This window comes from Microcebus murinus, chromosome 2 (assembly GCF_040939455.1).
Source record: "Microcebus murinus isolate Inina chromosome 2, M.murinus_Inina_mat1.0, whole genome shotgun sequence".
NCBI classification, from domain to species: domain Eukaryota; kingdom Metazoa; phylum Chordata; class Mammalia; order Primates; family Cheirogaleidae; genus Microcebus; species Microcebus murinus.
The window spans coordinates 124,810,137-124,827,231 of NC_134105.1; the positions used below are offsets into that span (position 1 = coordinate 124,810,137).

General features: G+C 39.2%; 1 protein-coding gene across 3 annotated transcripts in view; it reads left to right on the forward strand.

Moving 5' to 3' along the window:
- The window catches only part of SOAT1 (sterol O-acyltransferase 1), a 92,770-nt gene that overhangs the window by 48,488 nt on the left and 27,187 nt on the right, over nt 1-17,095 (forward strand). For all 3 annotated transcript variants that reach the window (XM_076000417.1, XM_012772579.3, XM_076000418.1), the window contains one exon: nt 16,787-16,938. In XM_076000417.1, the coding sequence (XP_075856532.1) occupies nt 16,787-16,938 (152 nt within the window). The remainder of the gene's footprint in view (nt 1-16,786; nt 16,939-17,095) is intronic.

A 17,095-nucleotide genomic window follows, 5' to 3' on the forward strand; every position in this document is an offset into this window, starting at 1 on the left:
AGTGTAGAGGTTTAGATAGAGTTTTGTTCAGTAACATTTTTAATACTAGATTGCTTAGAGCATCATTTAAACAATTCATCAGTTGACATTATGCTCTTGTGGAACAGGAAAATAAGATCTGCCACTTTGTCATACTGTATGAGAACCCACATTGTCTTTTTCTTTCCTATTCCATCCATCATTGTTATTTTTTGGCTTTATCAGCAAATCTTGGCTTTAGTGAACCATGTTAATAGATGTGAGTGCTTTATGAAAGTATCTCTTATAGCTCATAATAAAAAATAGGCCTCCAATAAATGTTGAAAGTAAATCTATAATTAAATTCCCTGTCAGGGAAGCAGAAATGACAATTCAGAGAACAATGTAGAGTAATTTCTAGTGGGGACAAATGGTTGTACAAGTTAGAATTCTGCAGTAAGTTTTGAAATTTTGGAGAACAAACAACACTTTTTTCTTTTTTTTTTTTGAGACAGAGTCTGACTCTGTTGCTTGGGCTAGAGTGCCGTGGCATCAGCCTAGCTCACAGCAACCTCAAACTCCTGGGCTCAAGCAATCCTTCTGCCTCAGCCTCCTAAGTGTCTGGGACTATATGCATGTGCCACCATTCCCAGCTAATTTTTTATATATATATTTTTAATTGTCCAATTAATTTCCTTCTATTTTTAGTAGAGATGGGGTCTCACTGTTGCTCCGACTGGTTCCGAACTCCTGACCTTGAGTTATCCACCCTCCTTGGCCTCCCAGAGTGCTAGGATTACAGGCGTGAGCCACCGCACCCGGCCAACACTTTTTTTCTTTTTTTTTAAAGAGATAGGATCTTACTCTGTTGCCCAGGCTGGTCCCGAACTCCTGGGCTCAGAATCCTCCCATCTCAACTGCCAAGTAAGTGGAGCTATAGACCAGTGTGCCCAGTTCAAAGAATACCTTTTAAACATAATCCAATACTGTGTGTGATTGAGTTGTAAGTTGACTTCAAATCCAAGGCAAACTCCTATTTTCCATTGAGATCACTTCCAACATGTATTAGACAACTTGAATATACAAACATCCAATATTGCAGATGAAATAGTCCTCTTTTATTTACTAATTTAGTTATATGTATATGTGCATATGCATTTATAGAATAATGTAAATTTAGAAATTCATATAATTTCATAAAATAATACATGCCAGTTTATTTATATTCAGTGTGATATCAGTGCTTTGTTTTTATCAGAGCCAGTTTTTCAGTTATCATCCAAGGCCAGAGGCATATCATTTCTACTTTCATCTAATTTGTTGGAAATACAGTACTGTTTCAGTCCAGGAACGATGCTATCACTAAAAAATATTACAAGGACCTATTTGCTTAACATTAAGAGACACCCCTTGCTGCCAGTCATCCTGTAGGTATATTTGTGGTGTCTACAATGTAACCTCTTACTATATTGCTTTATAAAGTGGTGGTATTCAAAAGGTGTATCTACTATACTTGAAACTGTGAGTATAGATTCCTAGTTAATAGGGCGTTATATTTTATGTATCTCTTTTTCCTGATTCTATTATGGTACCTGCATAAGCCTCCAAAACTGCAATTATCAAGGTCATTTCTGGAGAATGTCTTTTCCAATTAGTACTTTTTTGCTCCAGTGTAAAGGCAACTTCCACATATCTGAGTGCTACTAATTTTCGCCAAGAAAAGAAATCTATTTAATATAGAGACATGTATCATTTAAGGGCTCATTCTTGCAAATTTAGTCATTAAAATAAGGAATTTCTGTTTTTATGATTTACTAGACTGTTTCTGACCTGTCTTATTCCTCTGGTCAGGCAGAACATCTAGGTTTGTCTTTCATTCTTTTTTCAATTGTTCTGTGTCCTCTTTTGTTCCTTCTCTCCTTCCTAGCAAGAGCACAAAGTCTTATTGTGCTTTATTTGTGAGAGAAAGTTTCACAAAGGTGAAAGGTCATTCTGTCTCTGCTGTCATTGCTCTGCATTTAAAAAATCTAAAGTAGGAGGGGCAACCTTGGCCGGGCGCGGTGGCTCACGCCTGTAATCCTAGCTCTCTGGGAGGCCGAGGCGGGCGGATTGCTCGAGGTCAGGAGTTCGAAACCAGCCTGAGCAAGAGCGAGACCCCGTCTCTACTATAAATAGAAAGAAATTAATTGGCCAACTAATATATACAAAAAATTAGCCGGGCATGGTGGCGAATGCCTGTAGTCCCAGCTACTTGGGAGGCTGAGGCAGGAGGATTGCTTGAGCCAGGAGTTTGAGGTTGCTGTGAGCTAGGCGTGACACCACGGCACTCACTCTAGCCTGGGCAACAAAGCGAGACTCTGTCTCAAAAAAAAAAAAAAAAAAAAAAAAATAATAGTGGCTTACACAAGATAAAAGTATACTTCTGGCTGGGCATGGTTTCTCACTCCTGTAATCCTAGTACTCTGGGAGGCTGAGGCAGGAGGATCGCTCAAAGTTAGGAGTTCGAAACCAACCTGAGCAAGAGCGAGACCCTGTCTCTACTATAAATAGAAAGAAACTAATTGGCCAACTAATATATATAGAAAAAATTAGCCGGGCATGTTGGTGCATGCCTGTAGTCCCAGCTATTCGGGAGCCTGAGGCAGAAGGATTGCTTGAGCCCAGGAGTTTGAGGTTGCTGTGAGCTAGGCTGATGCCACGGCACTCACTCTAGCCTGGGCAACAAAGTGAGACTCTGTCTCAAAAATAAATAAATAAATAAATAAATAAAAACAAAAAGATTTCATACATTGCCAAGAAGAAAGAAGAAATACTTAAATATAAAAGGATAAGTATGACCTCAGACTTGAGAAAGAACAGTTTGGTGAAATATTTGCTCAAGAGCCAAAGCCATTTTAAGAACCATAGCGCATGGCCAAGATAACTTTTCTCTTTGAAGGTGGTTAATAATTTCAGAAAACAGAAGACTTAAAACATTAGAACAAAGAATTTATAAAAGAATTCCATTTTTTCCAAACAGCAAGGTTAATGACAAAACAAAATAAAATAGAAAATGAAACATAGAGTGATAAAGATAGGATTTCATAAGGTTTTCCTTCTAAGATTTGAAAGTTCAATTTAGCAAAAAACAGGAAAATCAAAGGAAAAACATATACTGGAAAATAAAATCAAATTTAAAATAACTGCTTACCAATCAATAACTACAAAGAAAACTCAGATTAGCCAGGCATGGTGGCTCACGCCTGTAATCCTAGCACTATGGGAGGCCATGACGGGCGGATTGCTCCAGGTCAGGAGTTCGAAATCAGCCTGAGCAAGAGGGAGACCCCGTCTCTACTATAAATAGAAAGAAATTAATTGGCTAACTAATATACATAGAAAAAATTAGCCCAGCATGGTGGTGCATGCCTGTAGTCCCAGCTACTCGGGAGACTGAGGCAGCAGGATTGCTTGAGCCCAGGAGTTTGAGGTTGCTGTGAGCTAGGCTGCCATCACGGCACTCACTCTAGCCTCGGCAACAAAGTGAGACTCTGTCTCAAAAAAAGAAAAAAAAAAGTCTCTGAAATTGGCATATTATATTATACACTACGATAAATCACTGTGCTATGTAGTGTAATTTGGTTGGCAGCTTTTTTTTTTTTTCTTAGCGCCACACAAAAATCAGTGACATCTTAGATAAAATACATTCTTTAAAAAAATATCCCAAAGTTTGGTTAAGATTATATTTGGTATGAATGAGCTCTAAAAAAAAAGGCAAAAGAAAATATAAAAAAAGAAGAAGAAAGGATTTTATTTTAGCATTGTGCTATCATACTTTAAGGTCAGGAGAGATCTATTTTTTTTTTTTTATTTTTTTTACAGAAATAGTATAGTGGAAAGAGATCTATTTTCTTATATAAAGTATTTTTTTTCTGATTATAGAAGAATATAGTCTCAGTGTAGAAAATTGATAAAAGAAAAAGCATAAAAAGGAAATAGTCATTACCCATATGCCCACCAGCTAGAGATAACATTTTGGTTTATTTTCTCCTAATGGTTTTTCCTTTTTCCATTCATACATACAGATACGTGTAAACACAGGCAGGCCCAGGCATGCATAGATACTTTCAACAAAATCAGCAACAATTTAATGTTCAGTTTGTATATTTTTCTTAACATTATTATGTATTTGTGTGTTATGTAATCTTTGAAAATGTGATTTTTTCAAAAAAATGACTTGTTTATAGTCACTCGAATGGATGTATCATCAGTTAACTACTAGGAATGTATTTTTACCACTTTTTTTTGTTTAAGATTTTAATGATGGCTAGTAAAGAAGTAAAGAGGTGGGTGAAGATGAGAAAAGTAAGATATACCATTTGGAAGATGAAGTTGGGGTGACAGCCCAGGATGAATTCTATTTTTATTTTTATTTATTTTTTGGGGGACAGTGTCTTGCTCTGTTGCCTGAGTTAGAGTACAGTTGGGTCATCATAACTCCTTGTAACCTCAAATTCCTGAACCCAACTGATCCTTCTGTCTCAGCCTCCAGAGTACTGGGACTACAGGTGCACACCACCACCTCCAGTTAATTTTTAAATTTTTTGTAGAGATGAAGTCTTACTATGTTGCTCAGGCTGGTCTTAAACTCCTGGGCTCAAGCAATCCTTCTGCCTTGGTCTCCCAAAGTGCTAGGATTTGCTAGGATTATAGGCATGAGCCACCAAGCCTTGCCAATTATTTTATTTTAAATAAAAAGGGATTATAATTCATAGATTTCATTTTATTGCTGGTTTATCTTAAGCCTTTGGCCTCTCTATATCAAGGATTATTTCTGACAAATTAAAATAATATATGGATGAGGAGTTATTACAATACGCTATTTAGATCTGTAAACCTCTTCTATAATACATTGATAGCTTCTAGCAAAATTGTTTGCAGTAGAGCCAAGTTAAAGATGACCTTAGTTTTTTTAGATTATCAATTATTATCACGCTACATTGACTTTTTAAAAGGTTTTTCTTATTTATCTTATGGTGCTAATCATATAGAAAATACTTCTGATAAGGTACATTGGAAAGTAATATAGTGTTACTATAAGGTTATTAAATATGAAATGTCCGATTACCTTAAGTACCAAGTGACAGTTGATATCTCTGACATTTCACTTTGACACTTGTTTTATTTTTACTGTGAAGGTATATCCTCAATCCTTCAAACACAAGTTTTGTCGTGTGATTATCTTTCATTTTTTTTTAGAGCAATTTTTGTGAAACCATGGATAAGTCAAAAATTAGTGTTATTTTCAAATATGAGTTCCATCATGGAACCAATGCAGCACAGACAGCTCAAAATATCGACAAAGTGTTTGGGAAGGATGTGGCTAAGGAACGCACAGTATGTGGATGGATGGTTTGAGAAGTTCATTCTGGTGATTTCAATAGTGCAAATGAGCCACGTGGGCAACCTGAGACCAAGGTGGATGATGATGAGCTGAAACCTGTAGTGGAAACAAATCCATGTCAACTTATGGGTGAATTAGCAGCAAGGTTTTTTTGGTTGTTGTTTTGTTTTTCTTTGAGACAGAATCTTACTCTGTTGCCCAGGCTAGAGTGCCGTGGTGTCAGCCTAGCTCACAGTAACTTTAAACTCCTGGGCTCAAGCGATCCTCCTGCCTCAGCCTCCCAAGTAGCTGGGACTACAGGCATGTGCCACCATGCCCAGCTAATTTTTTTCTATATATTTTTAGTTGGCCAATCAGAGATCTCTTGCTCAGGCTGGTTTCGAACTCCTGACCTTGAGCGATCCTCCCAGCTCTGCCTCCCAGAGTGCTAGGATTATAGGTGTGAGCCACCGCCCCCAGCCTAGCAGCGAGGTTTGACATCAGTATTCCAATGATATTGGACCATTTGAAACAAATTGACAAGGTATAAAAGCTGTACCACTTAAATTAAACGAGCTAGGCCGGGCGCAGTGGCTCAGGCCTGTAATCCTAGCACTCTGGGAGCCCAAGGCGGGCGGATCGTTTGAGTTCACGAGTTCGAAACCAACCTGAGCAAGAGTGAGACCCCGTCTCTACTATAAATAGAAAGAAATTAATTGGCCAAGGAGTTTGAGGTTGCTGTGAGCTAGGCTGACGCCACGGCACTCACTCTAGCCTGGGCAACAAAGTTGAGACTCTGTCTCAAAAAAAAAAAAAAAAAAAAATTAAACGAGCTAAAGAAAGAGAAGTTTCCTTGAATCTTGCCTTTCTTTGCTGTCATGGGTTAAGGGTTAACCATTTCTACACCATATTGTTAAATGTGATGAAAAATGGATTCTGTTTGACACTTGTAAGCATTCAGCACAATGGTTTGATAAAGATGAAGTGCCAAAACTCAGTCTAAAACTGAATATTCATCAAAAAAAGCTAATTGTGTTTGGTGGTCCAGCGCTAGTATTATCCACTACAGCTTCATGAAACCTGGTCAGTTGATTACAGCAGATGTGTGCTGCAACCAGTTGGACAAAATGATGAGGACGTTTGCAATTAAGCAACGGGAATTGGTCAATAGATAGGCCAATCCTCTGGCAATACAATGCTGGACCATATGTCACACAAATGATGCTGCTCAAACTATGGAAGGTGTACTTGGAAACTTTATCATCCACTGTATTCACCAGACCTTGCATTGACTGACTGCGGCTCCTTCCAGGCTTTGGATCACTTCTTGCCAGGAACAATATTCAGTTCTCAATACACTGTGGGAAAACCCTTTAAAGATTTTATTGCCACTCACTCTCCAGGCTTTATTGATTGCTGCTGGCATAAACAAGCCACAGTTAAGATGGCAAAACTGTGTCAATAATTTATGTGCATACTTTGATTAATTGTACTGCTTCTTGTTTAGGATATAATAAACTTTTGATTTGAAATTGGACATTTCATAATTAATGACCTAAAATGTGAACTCTGGGGTCAAGTTCTGTGACCTTGGGTAAATCATATCACTTGACTTGTTTAAGCTTAGGTCTCCCATATGTAAAATAGAAATTATAATGCCTACTTCAAAGATTGTTTTAAGACTAGAAATAACATATAAAAACCCTTAAAAGAGATCTAGTATATACAGTCATTCACTAAATAACAGCTGTTACCAATAATAACAGTAATGATTATTAGTCCCTTTCCTTCATAGCTTCTAACTACGGCCCTCAGGCCAGGATATTTATCCAGCCCGCCAGGTGTTTTTGCCGCTGCTGCCTGTCCTGCTTAGCAACTGACTCGTCCCGGGCCCATAGTGCGCACTCTCCAGCGGTCTAAGGGATATTGAACTGACCCCCGTTTAAAAAGTATGAGGACCCCTGTTCTAGATAGCTACTTTCTATTTTATAATAGAGTTTGAATTAAGCCAGCAATGGTGAGTTTTGGTGCCAGGTTGTTTTTAAAAGTTGTTTGGAAATAAATTTAACACAAGTCTTGTCAGTAACTTTGAGTACTGGATGCACTGTAAACACAAAGACATGATGTTTAAAGTCAGCTAATGGCAGACAGTAAGATGCCAAAAAGTAGTAACATAGAATTTCAAATTATATTAAGTGCAAGGAAGGAAAAGAATTAAATGTGATAAGAGAAAGAACTTTCGAGTGAATTGTTAGGAGAAGTTTTTGAGGAGTCAATTTAGTAGAACCCTGGCCACTGTATTTACCCGTTCAGTTATGTTACTTGTGTTACTTGTTTTGGCCAGAAAGGTCAGGTTTCTGGTTGCATGCCACTATGAGGTTAGAAGATTCTCTGTGCCAGGCAGTGACTCAGAGAAATAAGTAGTTAATGGACTAGCAATATGACCTTGTTGAGTCAGAGTATATAATATTCTTTACAGCCATTTTTGAAGAAATTATAATCAAGTAACTTAAATCTTTGAGAGGCTGAAAGTGCTATTATATATTGATTGGTTTACTTTGTGTTTCTCTCAGCCTACTTTTTTATGTTTTTATGTCTCTGCACCTTCGAAAGGGTTATCTTATTTGTAAGTGACCTTGCCCTTTTCTCATTTTAAAACCCAGTTCCAAGTAACCTTCTGCCTTTTTATAAGAGTTATTTTTCTTTAAATGCAGACCTGAACACGTTTATAAATCTTGTCCTTAAAATGTCATTGGCTTCCAGTTGACCTGAGGATAAAATTAAAAAATGGTGGTTTAAAGATCCATCATGATCTAGTTCCAACTTCCTTTTCTAGTCTTACCTCTGATCATTTGTACCTTTCCTATGTTTGCAGCCATAGTCTTTGCATCATATCATATGTTGGTTGTTCCCCCTTCTTGGATTACTAGAGGTTATCTAATTCAGCTGCTTATTTAAAATAAGAGGTTTCTTTGAGCTCTAAAATATAGTGATTCTGTTTACTAGATTATCTAAGCACCTTCCATTTCTAGTTAACTGCCTCTTTCTTTCCATTCTTACTTGTGTTATCCATACATCTGTCTGTCATGATGCTAGGACAATAATAGTCCACTGGCTGGATGAAATTAATATTAATAGCTATGACCTCAACATCCTTTTCAGGTTACTGATACTGACATTATTCAGATTTGTTATGGTCACGTATTGAAGTTCTAATTAATGGTTTCATGTGATGGAAGAACTCAGAGAGAAGTGCATCACTTCTTGTACTATTTTTATATTCCCCCTTACAAAGGGGGTGACAATAATAAGCAGTCACTCTTTATTGTCATCAGTACTAGGATCTAGGAAAGGAGGAGTTTGAGGAATCTTAATGGTGTCCACAATACAGAGTTCTTTCTTGTGTCCTAGTGGCAGCAGTTTGTATCAACTTCAGTTCCTCAGAGAAGGAGGAGAAAGGCATCAAGAAATGAACATGAGACATCTGATTATAATGCTATGTATAGGAATGTGGTAGATTTAAACAGTTAAGTTTTAATAGTAACAGCACTAAAAGATAGGATTTGCTTAAATTGCAGTTTTCATTGTACATCATCTTAATGTTTTTCTTCATAGGTTAGCCCACTGAGGGGGAGGGGTTGGAGCAACAAATATCTGTAGAGTGATAATTGTCAGGTACTGTGCTGTGGGGTTTGTGGGTTATTTTGTTTTGATTTCAGTTCACACAACAATTTAGCAAGTTAGGTGTCATTCGTCCTGATTTTGCACATAAGAACTGCTCAGAAAAGTGAAATACCTTGCTTGAGGCCACACTCAAGTGGTGGATATAGAATTGTAATCCATGTCTGCCTGGCTGAAAGTGCATATTTCTTTCACTACGTTTGTCATTATTAGCACTAAAGACATCTTTTTCCTTAGTATTTAGCTTTGGTATGGACTCCTGAACAACCCACATATAAATTTTCCTGCAAGTGAAAAAAATACATGAATTAAGCATATGAAAATAGGAACATTATAAGCTCAGCATACCCAAGTAATGTTCTGCATTATCTGAAGTGTCACAGGTTGGGGTCATAGGTGAGGGAGGGTGTGAAAGAAATTTGTAAGAATAGTGGAAACCTAGCACCACATTATGCTGGCCCTCACACTATGGACAGCTGTGTCATTTCTACTCTTTTACTTTCTCTATTCTTTCTGTGTTCTCCTATCACCCTAAACTGTCCTTTATTTGTGGCATTCACTGTACCGCTCATAATTTATTTAATATCTTTCCTCATTGATAGCAGCAAACTCAGTAAGACCAGGGCTGTGTGTACCTTGTTCCCCACCTTAGGTGCTGAATAATACAAGTGTTCTTGCTATCCATATCTGTTTGGTCCCTGAGATCATATAGCAGGTTGGGATTAACAAGAGATACACTTACTTGTAGACTTAGAGGAAAGGAAGAAAATAGGAGTTCTGAAGTGTGGGGAGAAAAACAAGGGAATAGAATGAAGAAAGGGTACAGCTGATAAGGAGAGTGCTGTAGGGTTTCTTCCTCACATACCTGGGAGCTGCAAGTCCGAAGTTGAATGTACAGTAGTCTCCCCGCATCCTGGGACATGTTCCAAGTCCCCCAGTGGTTGCCTAAAACTTCAGAGAATACTGAACCCTATATATACTTTTCCCCCCATATTTACATGCTCATGATAAGGTTTAATTTATAAATGAGGCATAGTAAGAGATTAGCAATAATAAAGTAGAGCAATTACAATAATACACTGTAATACAAGTTGTATGAAAGTGGTGCCTTCTCTTTCTCTCAAAATATCTTACAGTACTGTGCCACCGGAAACTAAAATTGGGTGAAGTGGTCCCGTAGATATGGGAGACTTATCTCCACTGTGTAGTGAAGGCTTCTGTATGGGCTAGTAATGCGTAAGGCACTAGAGCTCATGTCACAAGAAGTTGACTACTCTTTAGTTTAAGCTTCGTGGATTAGGACCTGATTTTAGTAGCTTTTACTCACTTTTGTATGACATTTATTACCTTTTTTTCCCCATGCTTCTAGTCTACCTATTTCTAAATTAAGAAAGGACTGGTACCAGAGTATAAGGAATCCTAGCTAAAAGAAATGGCTTAACTCCCTTTGCCATGTTTAAAGATTCCAGGCTTCTGTTTTAATGTTGAGTACAATTTTAATGGGCTGAGATATGAGTAGTGGTAAAGTATTTGAGCCCTTATATGGTTTTGTCCCCCTCCTGCCCTTCTCCTCCTTTTTTTCTGACCTTAATTCTTATCAGAACACGCCAAGGACACTCCTGCTTCAGGGACTTTTTATACACATGCTTCCATCTTCCTGGCACTTAACCCACAGATAGCCAAGGTAACTTGCCCTCTTACCTTCTTTAAATCTGCTCAAATGTCATCTTATCTTTGAGTTTTTACTCTGATCTCTCCGTGAAAAATAATAGTACCTCCCACAATCCCTCTACTTTATTTTCCTTGCCTGACACCATCTGGAATATATGTATGTTGTCTACCCCCACAGGGATTATAAATTCCATGAGGACAGGGATTTGTTTTCATACATTGTTGGATATCCAGTGCCTAGGAGAGTGCCCAGATGGGACAACATTTGTGTGCTAGAAAAAAACCTTTATTCTTTTTAAATTTTTACATTTATTTTTCATTGACAAATAATTGTAGAAAAATTATTTATCAATCTAATTCTAGCGATTAAATGAGAAAAAAACTTTTTTTTCTTTGTGTTACTTTTTTTTTTTTTTTAGCTTATTATGGGGGTACAACTGTTAAGGTTATATATATTGCCCATGGCCCCCCTCGAGTAAGAGCTTCAAGCCTGTCCATCCCCCAAATGTTGCACATCTTACTCGTTTGGTTGTATATACCCATCCCCTCCTCCCCCCTCCCACCCTCCCGACACTGGATAAATGTTACTCCTATATGTCCACTTAGGTGTTGATCCGTTAATACCAATTTGCTGGTGAGTACAAGTGGTGCTGGCTTTTCCATTCTTGAGATACTTCACGTAGTAGAATGGGTTCCAGCTCTATCCAGGAATATACAAGAGGTGCTGTGTCACCCTTGTTTCTTAAAGCTGAGTAGTACTCCATGGTATACATCATATACCACATTTTATTAATCCACTCATGAATTGATGGGCACTTGGGTTGTTTCCACAGCTTTGCAGTTGTGAATTGTGCTGCTATAAACATTCGAGTGCGGGTGTCTTTTTCATAAAGTGACTTTTGATCTTTTGGGTAGATGCCCAGTAGTGGAATTGCTGGATCAAAGAGGAGACCTACTTGTATCGCTTTGAGGTATCTCCATATTGCTTTCCACAGAGGTTGAGCTAGTTTGCAGTCCCACCAGCAGTGTAGGAGTGTTCCTCTCTCTCCGCATCCACGCCAGCATTTGTTGCTTGGGGACTTTTTGGTAAAGGCCATTCTCACTGGAGTTAAGTGATATCTCATTGTGGTTTTGATTTGCATTTCCCTGATGATTAGAGATGTTGAACATTTTTTCATATGTTTGTTGGCCATTCTTCTGTCTTCTTTAGAAAAGTTTCTGTTCAAGTCCTTTGCCCACTTTTTATTAGGGTTATTTGTTTTTTCTCTTGCTGATTTTCGTGAGTTCTAAGTATATTCTAGTTATCAGCCCCTTATCAGATTTGTAGGATGCAAAATTTTTCTCCCATTCTACAGAATAGGTTGTCTGTTTACTTTCATGACTGTTTCTTTGGCTGTGCAGAAGCTTTTTAATTTGATCATGTCCCATTTGTTTATTTTTGTTGCTGCTGTGATTGCCTTTGGGGTCTTCTTCATAAATTCTTTGCCTAGACCAATGTCTAGAAGGGTATTTCCAACATTTTCCTCTAGAATTCTAATAGTTTCACACCTAAGGTTCAAGTCTGTTACCCAGCGAGAGTTGATTTTTGTGAGAGGTGAAAGGTCTTGTTTCAGTCTTCTACATGTGGCTATCCAGTGTTCCCAGCACCATTTATTGAATAAGGATTCTTTTTCCCAGTGTATGTTTTTATTTGCTTTGTCAAAGATTAGTTGGCTTTATGAGGATGGTTTTATATCTGGGTTCTCTGTTCTGTTCCACTGGTCAATGTCCCTGTTCTTGTGCCAGTAAAAAGCTGTTTTGATGACTATAGCCTTGTAGTATAGTTTGAAGTCTGGTAAATTGATCTGAATTATTTTCTTGACAAGCACCTGGATTCGATTGGCTAAGATTTTGTTGAGGATTTTTGCATCTATGTTCATAAGGGATGTTGGTCTATAGTTCTTTGAGTAGATTTACATTCGTGAGTGTTTATTGTGCTGATCCGTGGGTAACACTGTTTTGAGTACTTCTTGAAGGGCTGGTCTTGTCTTGGTGAATTCCCTCAGTCTTTGCTTATCTGAGAATGTCTTGATTTTTCCTTCGTATATAAAACTTAGTTTTGCAGGGAATAAGATTCTAGGCTGGGCATTGCTGTGTTTCAGAAGAGTGAGAATGGGGTCCCAGTCTCTCCTTGCTTGTAAAGTCTCAGTAGAGACATCTGGCATTATTTGGATTGGCTTTCCTTTGTACATTACTTGCTTCTTTCGTCTTACAGCTCTTAGAAGGGCCTCTTTAGTTGATATTTTGGTCAGTCTGATGACTGCATGTCGTGAAGTCTTTCTGTTTGCATTGAATCTCCCAGGGGTCCTTTGAGCTTCTTGAACTTGTATCTGGAGATTTTTAGCAAGGCCCGAGAAATTTTCCTCTATTATATCTTCAAATAGCTTGTCCAACCCTTGAGTGTTTTCTTCTTCCCCTTCTGGCAACCCTATGACCCTCACATTAGGTTTCTTAACATAATCCCACATCTGTTATAGGCTTTGCTCTTTTCTCTTGTTTCTCTGCTCTATCTCTGTGACTGATCTATTTAATTGGAAGGTGTTCTCTTCAATCTCTGAGATTCTTTCTTCTGTTTGAGGTACCCTGTTCTTGAGGCTTTCCACTGTGTTTTGTAGTTCCCTGAATTGATTCTTCATTTCCAGGAGTTGGGTTAAACTTTTCTTCATTGTATCGCTTTCTTTAGTGAATTTGTGTTCCAGGTCTTGGAGTCTTTTTGTGTTTTCTTTGTGTTGCTTATCCAGTTGTTGTTGCAGGTCATTCAGTTTTCTTATGATCCACATTTCTGAGCCGGTAGGTGGTGTTTGTGGGTGAGATTGAACCACTCCCTGTATGATGAGTCAGCAGGTGCCTTGAAGAGGGTGCGCAGGATGTCCTCCCTGTCAGTAGGTGGCGCTTGCTGGGAGGAACAAGCTATGCTGTTGTTTTTGTGTCCTGTAACCAGCTCTTGTTCCTCTGCAGATGCACTCTAGTGCCTCAGGTGGTCGGTGGGGCCCTGGGACTTCGAGGTGTGTCCTCTTCTCCCTCTCAGTGAGGGCTGGTCTAGGAGAGAGTCTGGGTGAGCTGGGTTGGGTAACCCTGCCCTCAGGCACCACCAGTGGGGTTAGCAGGGGTCAAAGTTCTGTTCTCTTGCTTCCAGGAAAAGCTGTCAGGGAGGGGCTGGAATGGCCCTGCTCAGAGAGTCTTCCTGTGGGGGTGGGGCCATCTGAGACCCGCAGTCTGGAGGGGCCTCACTCCTTTCCACCCTCCCCAACTCCGCAGCTACTCCTGGGCCTCTGCCAGCAGGCCAGACCACAGGCCACCAGGCCTCCCCTGGCTGTGATGCCGGCCGGGATGTTCCGTGCGCAGGAACGCCACCTGGGCTGGGCGCACGGCCTCCCTTTGGGAGGAGGGTTGCCCTCTAGGACGCTGATCTGCCCCTGAAGGCACACATACCTCAGTGGGCTGTTTGCGTATATCACTTATGTGCCCCGGGCAATGTGAGACCTGGGTGCACAAGATCTGGTCTGCAGGTCTCACCTCTGGGCCCCAGAGTTCAATCCCTGATCCCACCAGGGAGAGGAGTGCCGGTCCCAATTCACCCATGGGAGCCCAAGCTGGTCGATGTCTCTCAGCCTCAGGGTCTACATTGTTTGCCTGGGAGCACCATGCCAGCTGCACCTGGGACGGCTGGCGGGTGGGGAGCTCACAGTCTGAGTTCCCCTCAGTCAGCTGTAGGGCCCCAAAAGGGAAGGTTCCGTTTCTTAGCAGCCATGGGTAGGGATGGAGGAGGGGAGAAGGAGGTAATATGGCGCCTGCCACGAGGCCTGGGTCTGTGCACAGGGGGGTGCCCTGTGGAGTTGGGAGCCTGGTGCCGTGTCCGCTACAGGCTTACCGCTCGCTGGTGGTTGCCGTCTCTGGGCTGGTGTCCGCAGGTCTCTCCAACAGCTGGGGAGCCCACCAGCAGTCCGAGATGCAAGGGAGGGGTAGGTAACCCTGCCACCTACTCTTGCCGCTGGTCTCCAGGCTGCTCCCGAGGTCTCTGCTTCAGGTTCTCCTCCGCAACCTCCTCCCGTGGAGTCTCCCGTGGTCTGAGATACACCTCCTTCCAACTCTTGTCCGATGTATGCTCGTCTGCTTGCTTGTTTCTTCTAATTTCTCCTAGAATCTGTGTTTTTTGCAGAAACACTTTGTCTGGCGGTGTTTCTCGTCCGCCATCTTGATTCCCCTCCCTTGAATTTTTTTTTGATATTTATTGTAGGTTGGGGTTCTTGCTTCCCTATTAAAAACAAATTTCTGAATGAAGATGGGTATATAATTGAAATGGAACAAAGGAACTAAAATAAAACACTATCAAAATAAAAACACTATCAGTAATCTTTTTTTTTTTTTTTTTTTTAAAGAGACAGGATCTCGCTCTGCTTCCCAGGCTAGAGTGCGGTTTCAGAATCATAGCTTACTGCAGCCATGAACTCCTGGGCTTAAGTGATCCTCCTGCCTGTGCTTTCCACTGGGATTAGAGGGGCAAGCCACCATGCCCAGCTAATGTTTCTTATTTTTTTGTAAAGATGGGGATTTCCTGTGTCACCCAGGCTGGTGTAGAACGTCTAGTCTCAAGTCATCCTCCTCCCTTGGCCTCCCAGTGTGCTGGGACTACAGGCGTGAGCCACTGCACCTGGCCAGATAAGATGAAAAAATAATTTTTTAAAAACTCTTTATTCCTCCAGGGAACATAGGTTTTCTATATTTTGTCCCTAAAACCTACCTCATTTGCATTTTCTCTTGTGGCTAAAACTCCTCATGCTTTTCTGTGTCTCTGCTTTTTACTTCACTTAATCTAAATCCTGGTTCTTTGATATTTCAGCTCAAAAAAGACCTCCAGTTCAATCATCTCATCTCTGCATTGCTTGCTAAACTCTTATGTGTTCTTTAAGTCTTTATTGGTTATACTGCTCAGGTGACACTTAGGTAATCTGTGGATTGTTTATATACATATGTCTTATGTTTTCTAACTCTGTTAACTATCCTGTGAGAGCTGGGACCTTAGTGTTTTCCCACTGCCCAGGACCCAGAAGACATTTGGAAACTGCATGTGACAGCATGGTTTGAAAAGCCTTCTTATAGTTCTATTCATACATTGATACTTTTATGTTTTACTTTTAAAGGACTTGGTCAAAGTTAAACCTTTTGGGTATATAACAGGACGTAGAAAAATGCTAGTTCATATCTTTTGAGTTCAACTTAAATAGTTTAGTAAGAAAAAAAGTATATTTTTCTCTTGAAGAATTAGTGAATAATAGTTTTTTTCTTTTGTTGTAAGTCCTGCCAATTTGAAAATAACTAAATTTATAATGGTGGCTATTATAACCTGAAAAAATATGTTTTGCTTCATACTTTTCAAAACTGTGGAAGTAGAAGTTTTAAGATGTTAAGAATTATGTGAGACCAAAATGCATAACATTTATAAATACGTTTTTAAGAAAACATATATCACATAATTTTACCTTATGAAAATGCATATATGTAAACATATATACACTTATGCATGTTTCCTGGTTATATAAATACATAGCTATGGAGGTAGAAGGAAACATTGTATAAATGTAGGTATGATGTAGAAATGACATGCCCCAAAACATAAATGTTAAGGATTTGGGACTAGGGGATTGCTTCAGAAAAAAGGGGACTTAAAACTGTGATAGGTATATGATGGGAATATAATGCTGATTTTTTTTTTTTAACTTCAGTTTCTAAATAAAAATTTGAAAAGAATAGTCTTTTTAAAAATCATTTCTGTAATTTTGATTTTTGTATATTGTTTGTAGGAGTTCATTTAGTAGGTGATTACTTTGCTATCTTGATTTATGCCTAAAAAGGGCATACATTTTTAAAACGGTATAAATCATGTTGCTTTTTAAGTAGCCATTTTGAAATTTTAAGACGGATATGGGAAGTGTTGTTCTGCTTCTCCTCCTCTGAACTCATTTTGCATGGCTTTCTTTTTTATCCAACTCTGTTTAAGCGAGCCCGTTAGAAAAATGTTAATGAATCACAAGCATGTCATAGTTCCTTATATTTTTCTTTGTTTTGAAACTCTAGGAATTGAAACCATTTTTTATGAAGGAAGTTGGCAGTCACTTTGATGATTTTGTGACCAATCTCATTGAAAAATCAGCATCATTAGATAATGGTGGGTGTGCTCTCACAACCTTTTCTGTTCTTGAAGGAGAGAAAAACAACCAGAGAACAAAGTAAGTATGTATTTTATTTTCTTTTAATACAAACATCTACTCAGTATAGCTCAGTGGTCAGAATGTGGACTGAAGTAAAAATTCCTGAGTTCCTACCTTGCCACCACTTTTTATTGGCTATATGTTGTATTAGGAAAATTGTTTAACCACTTAAAAG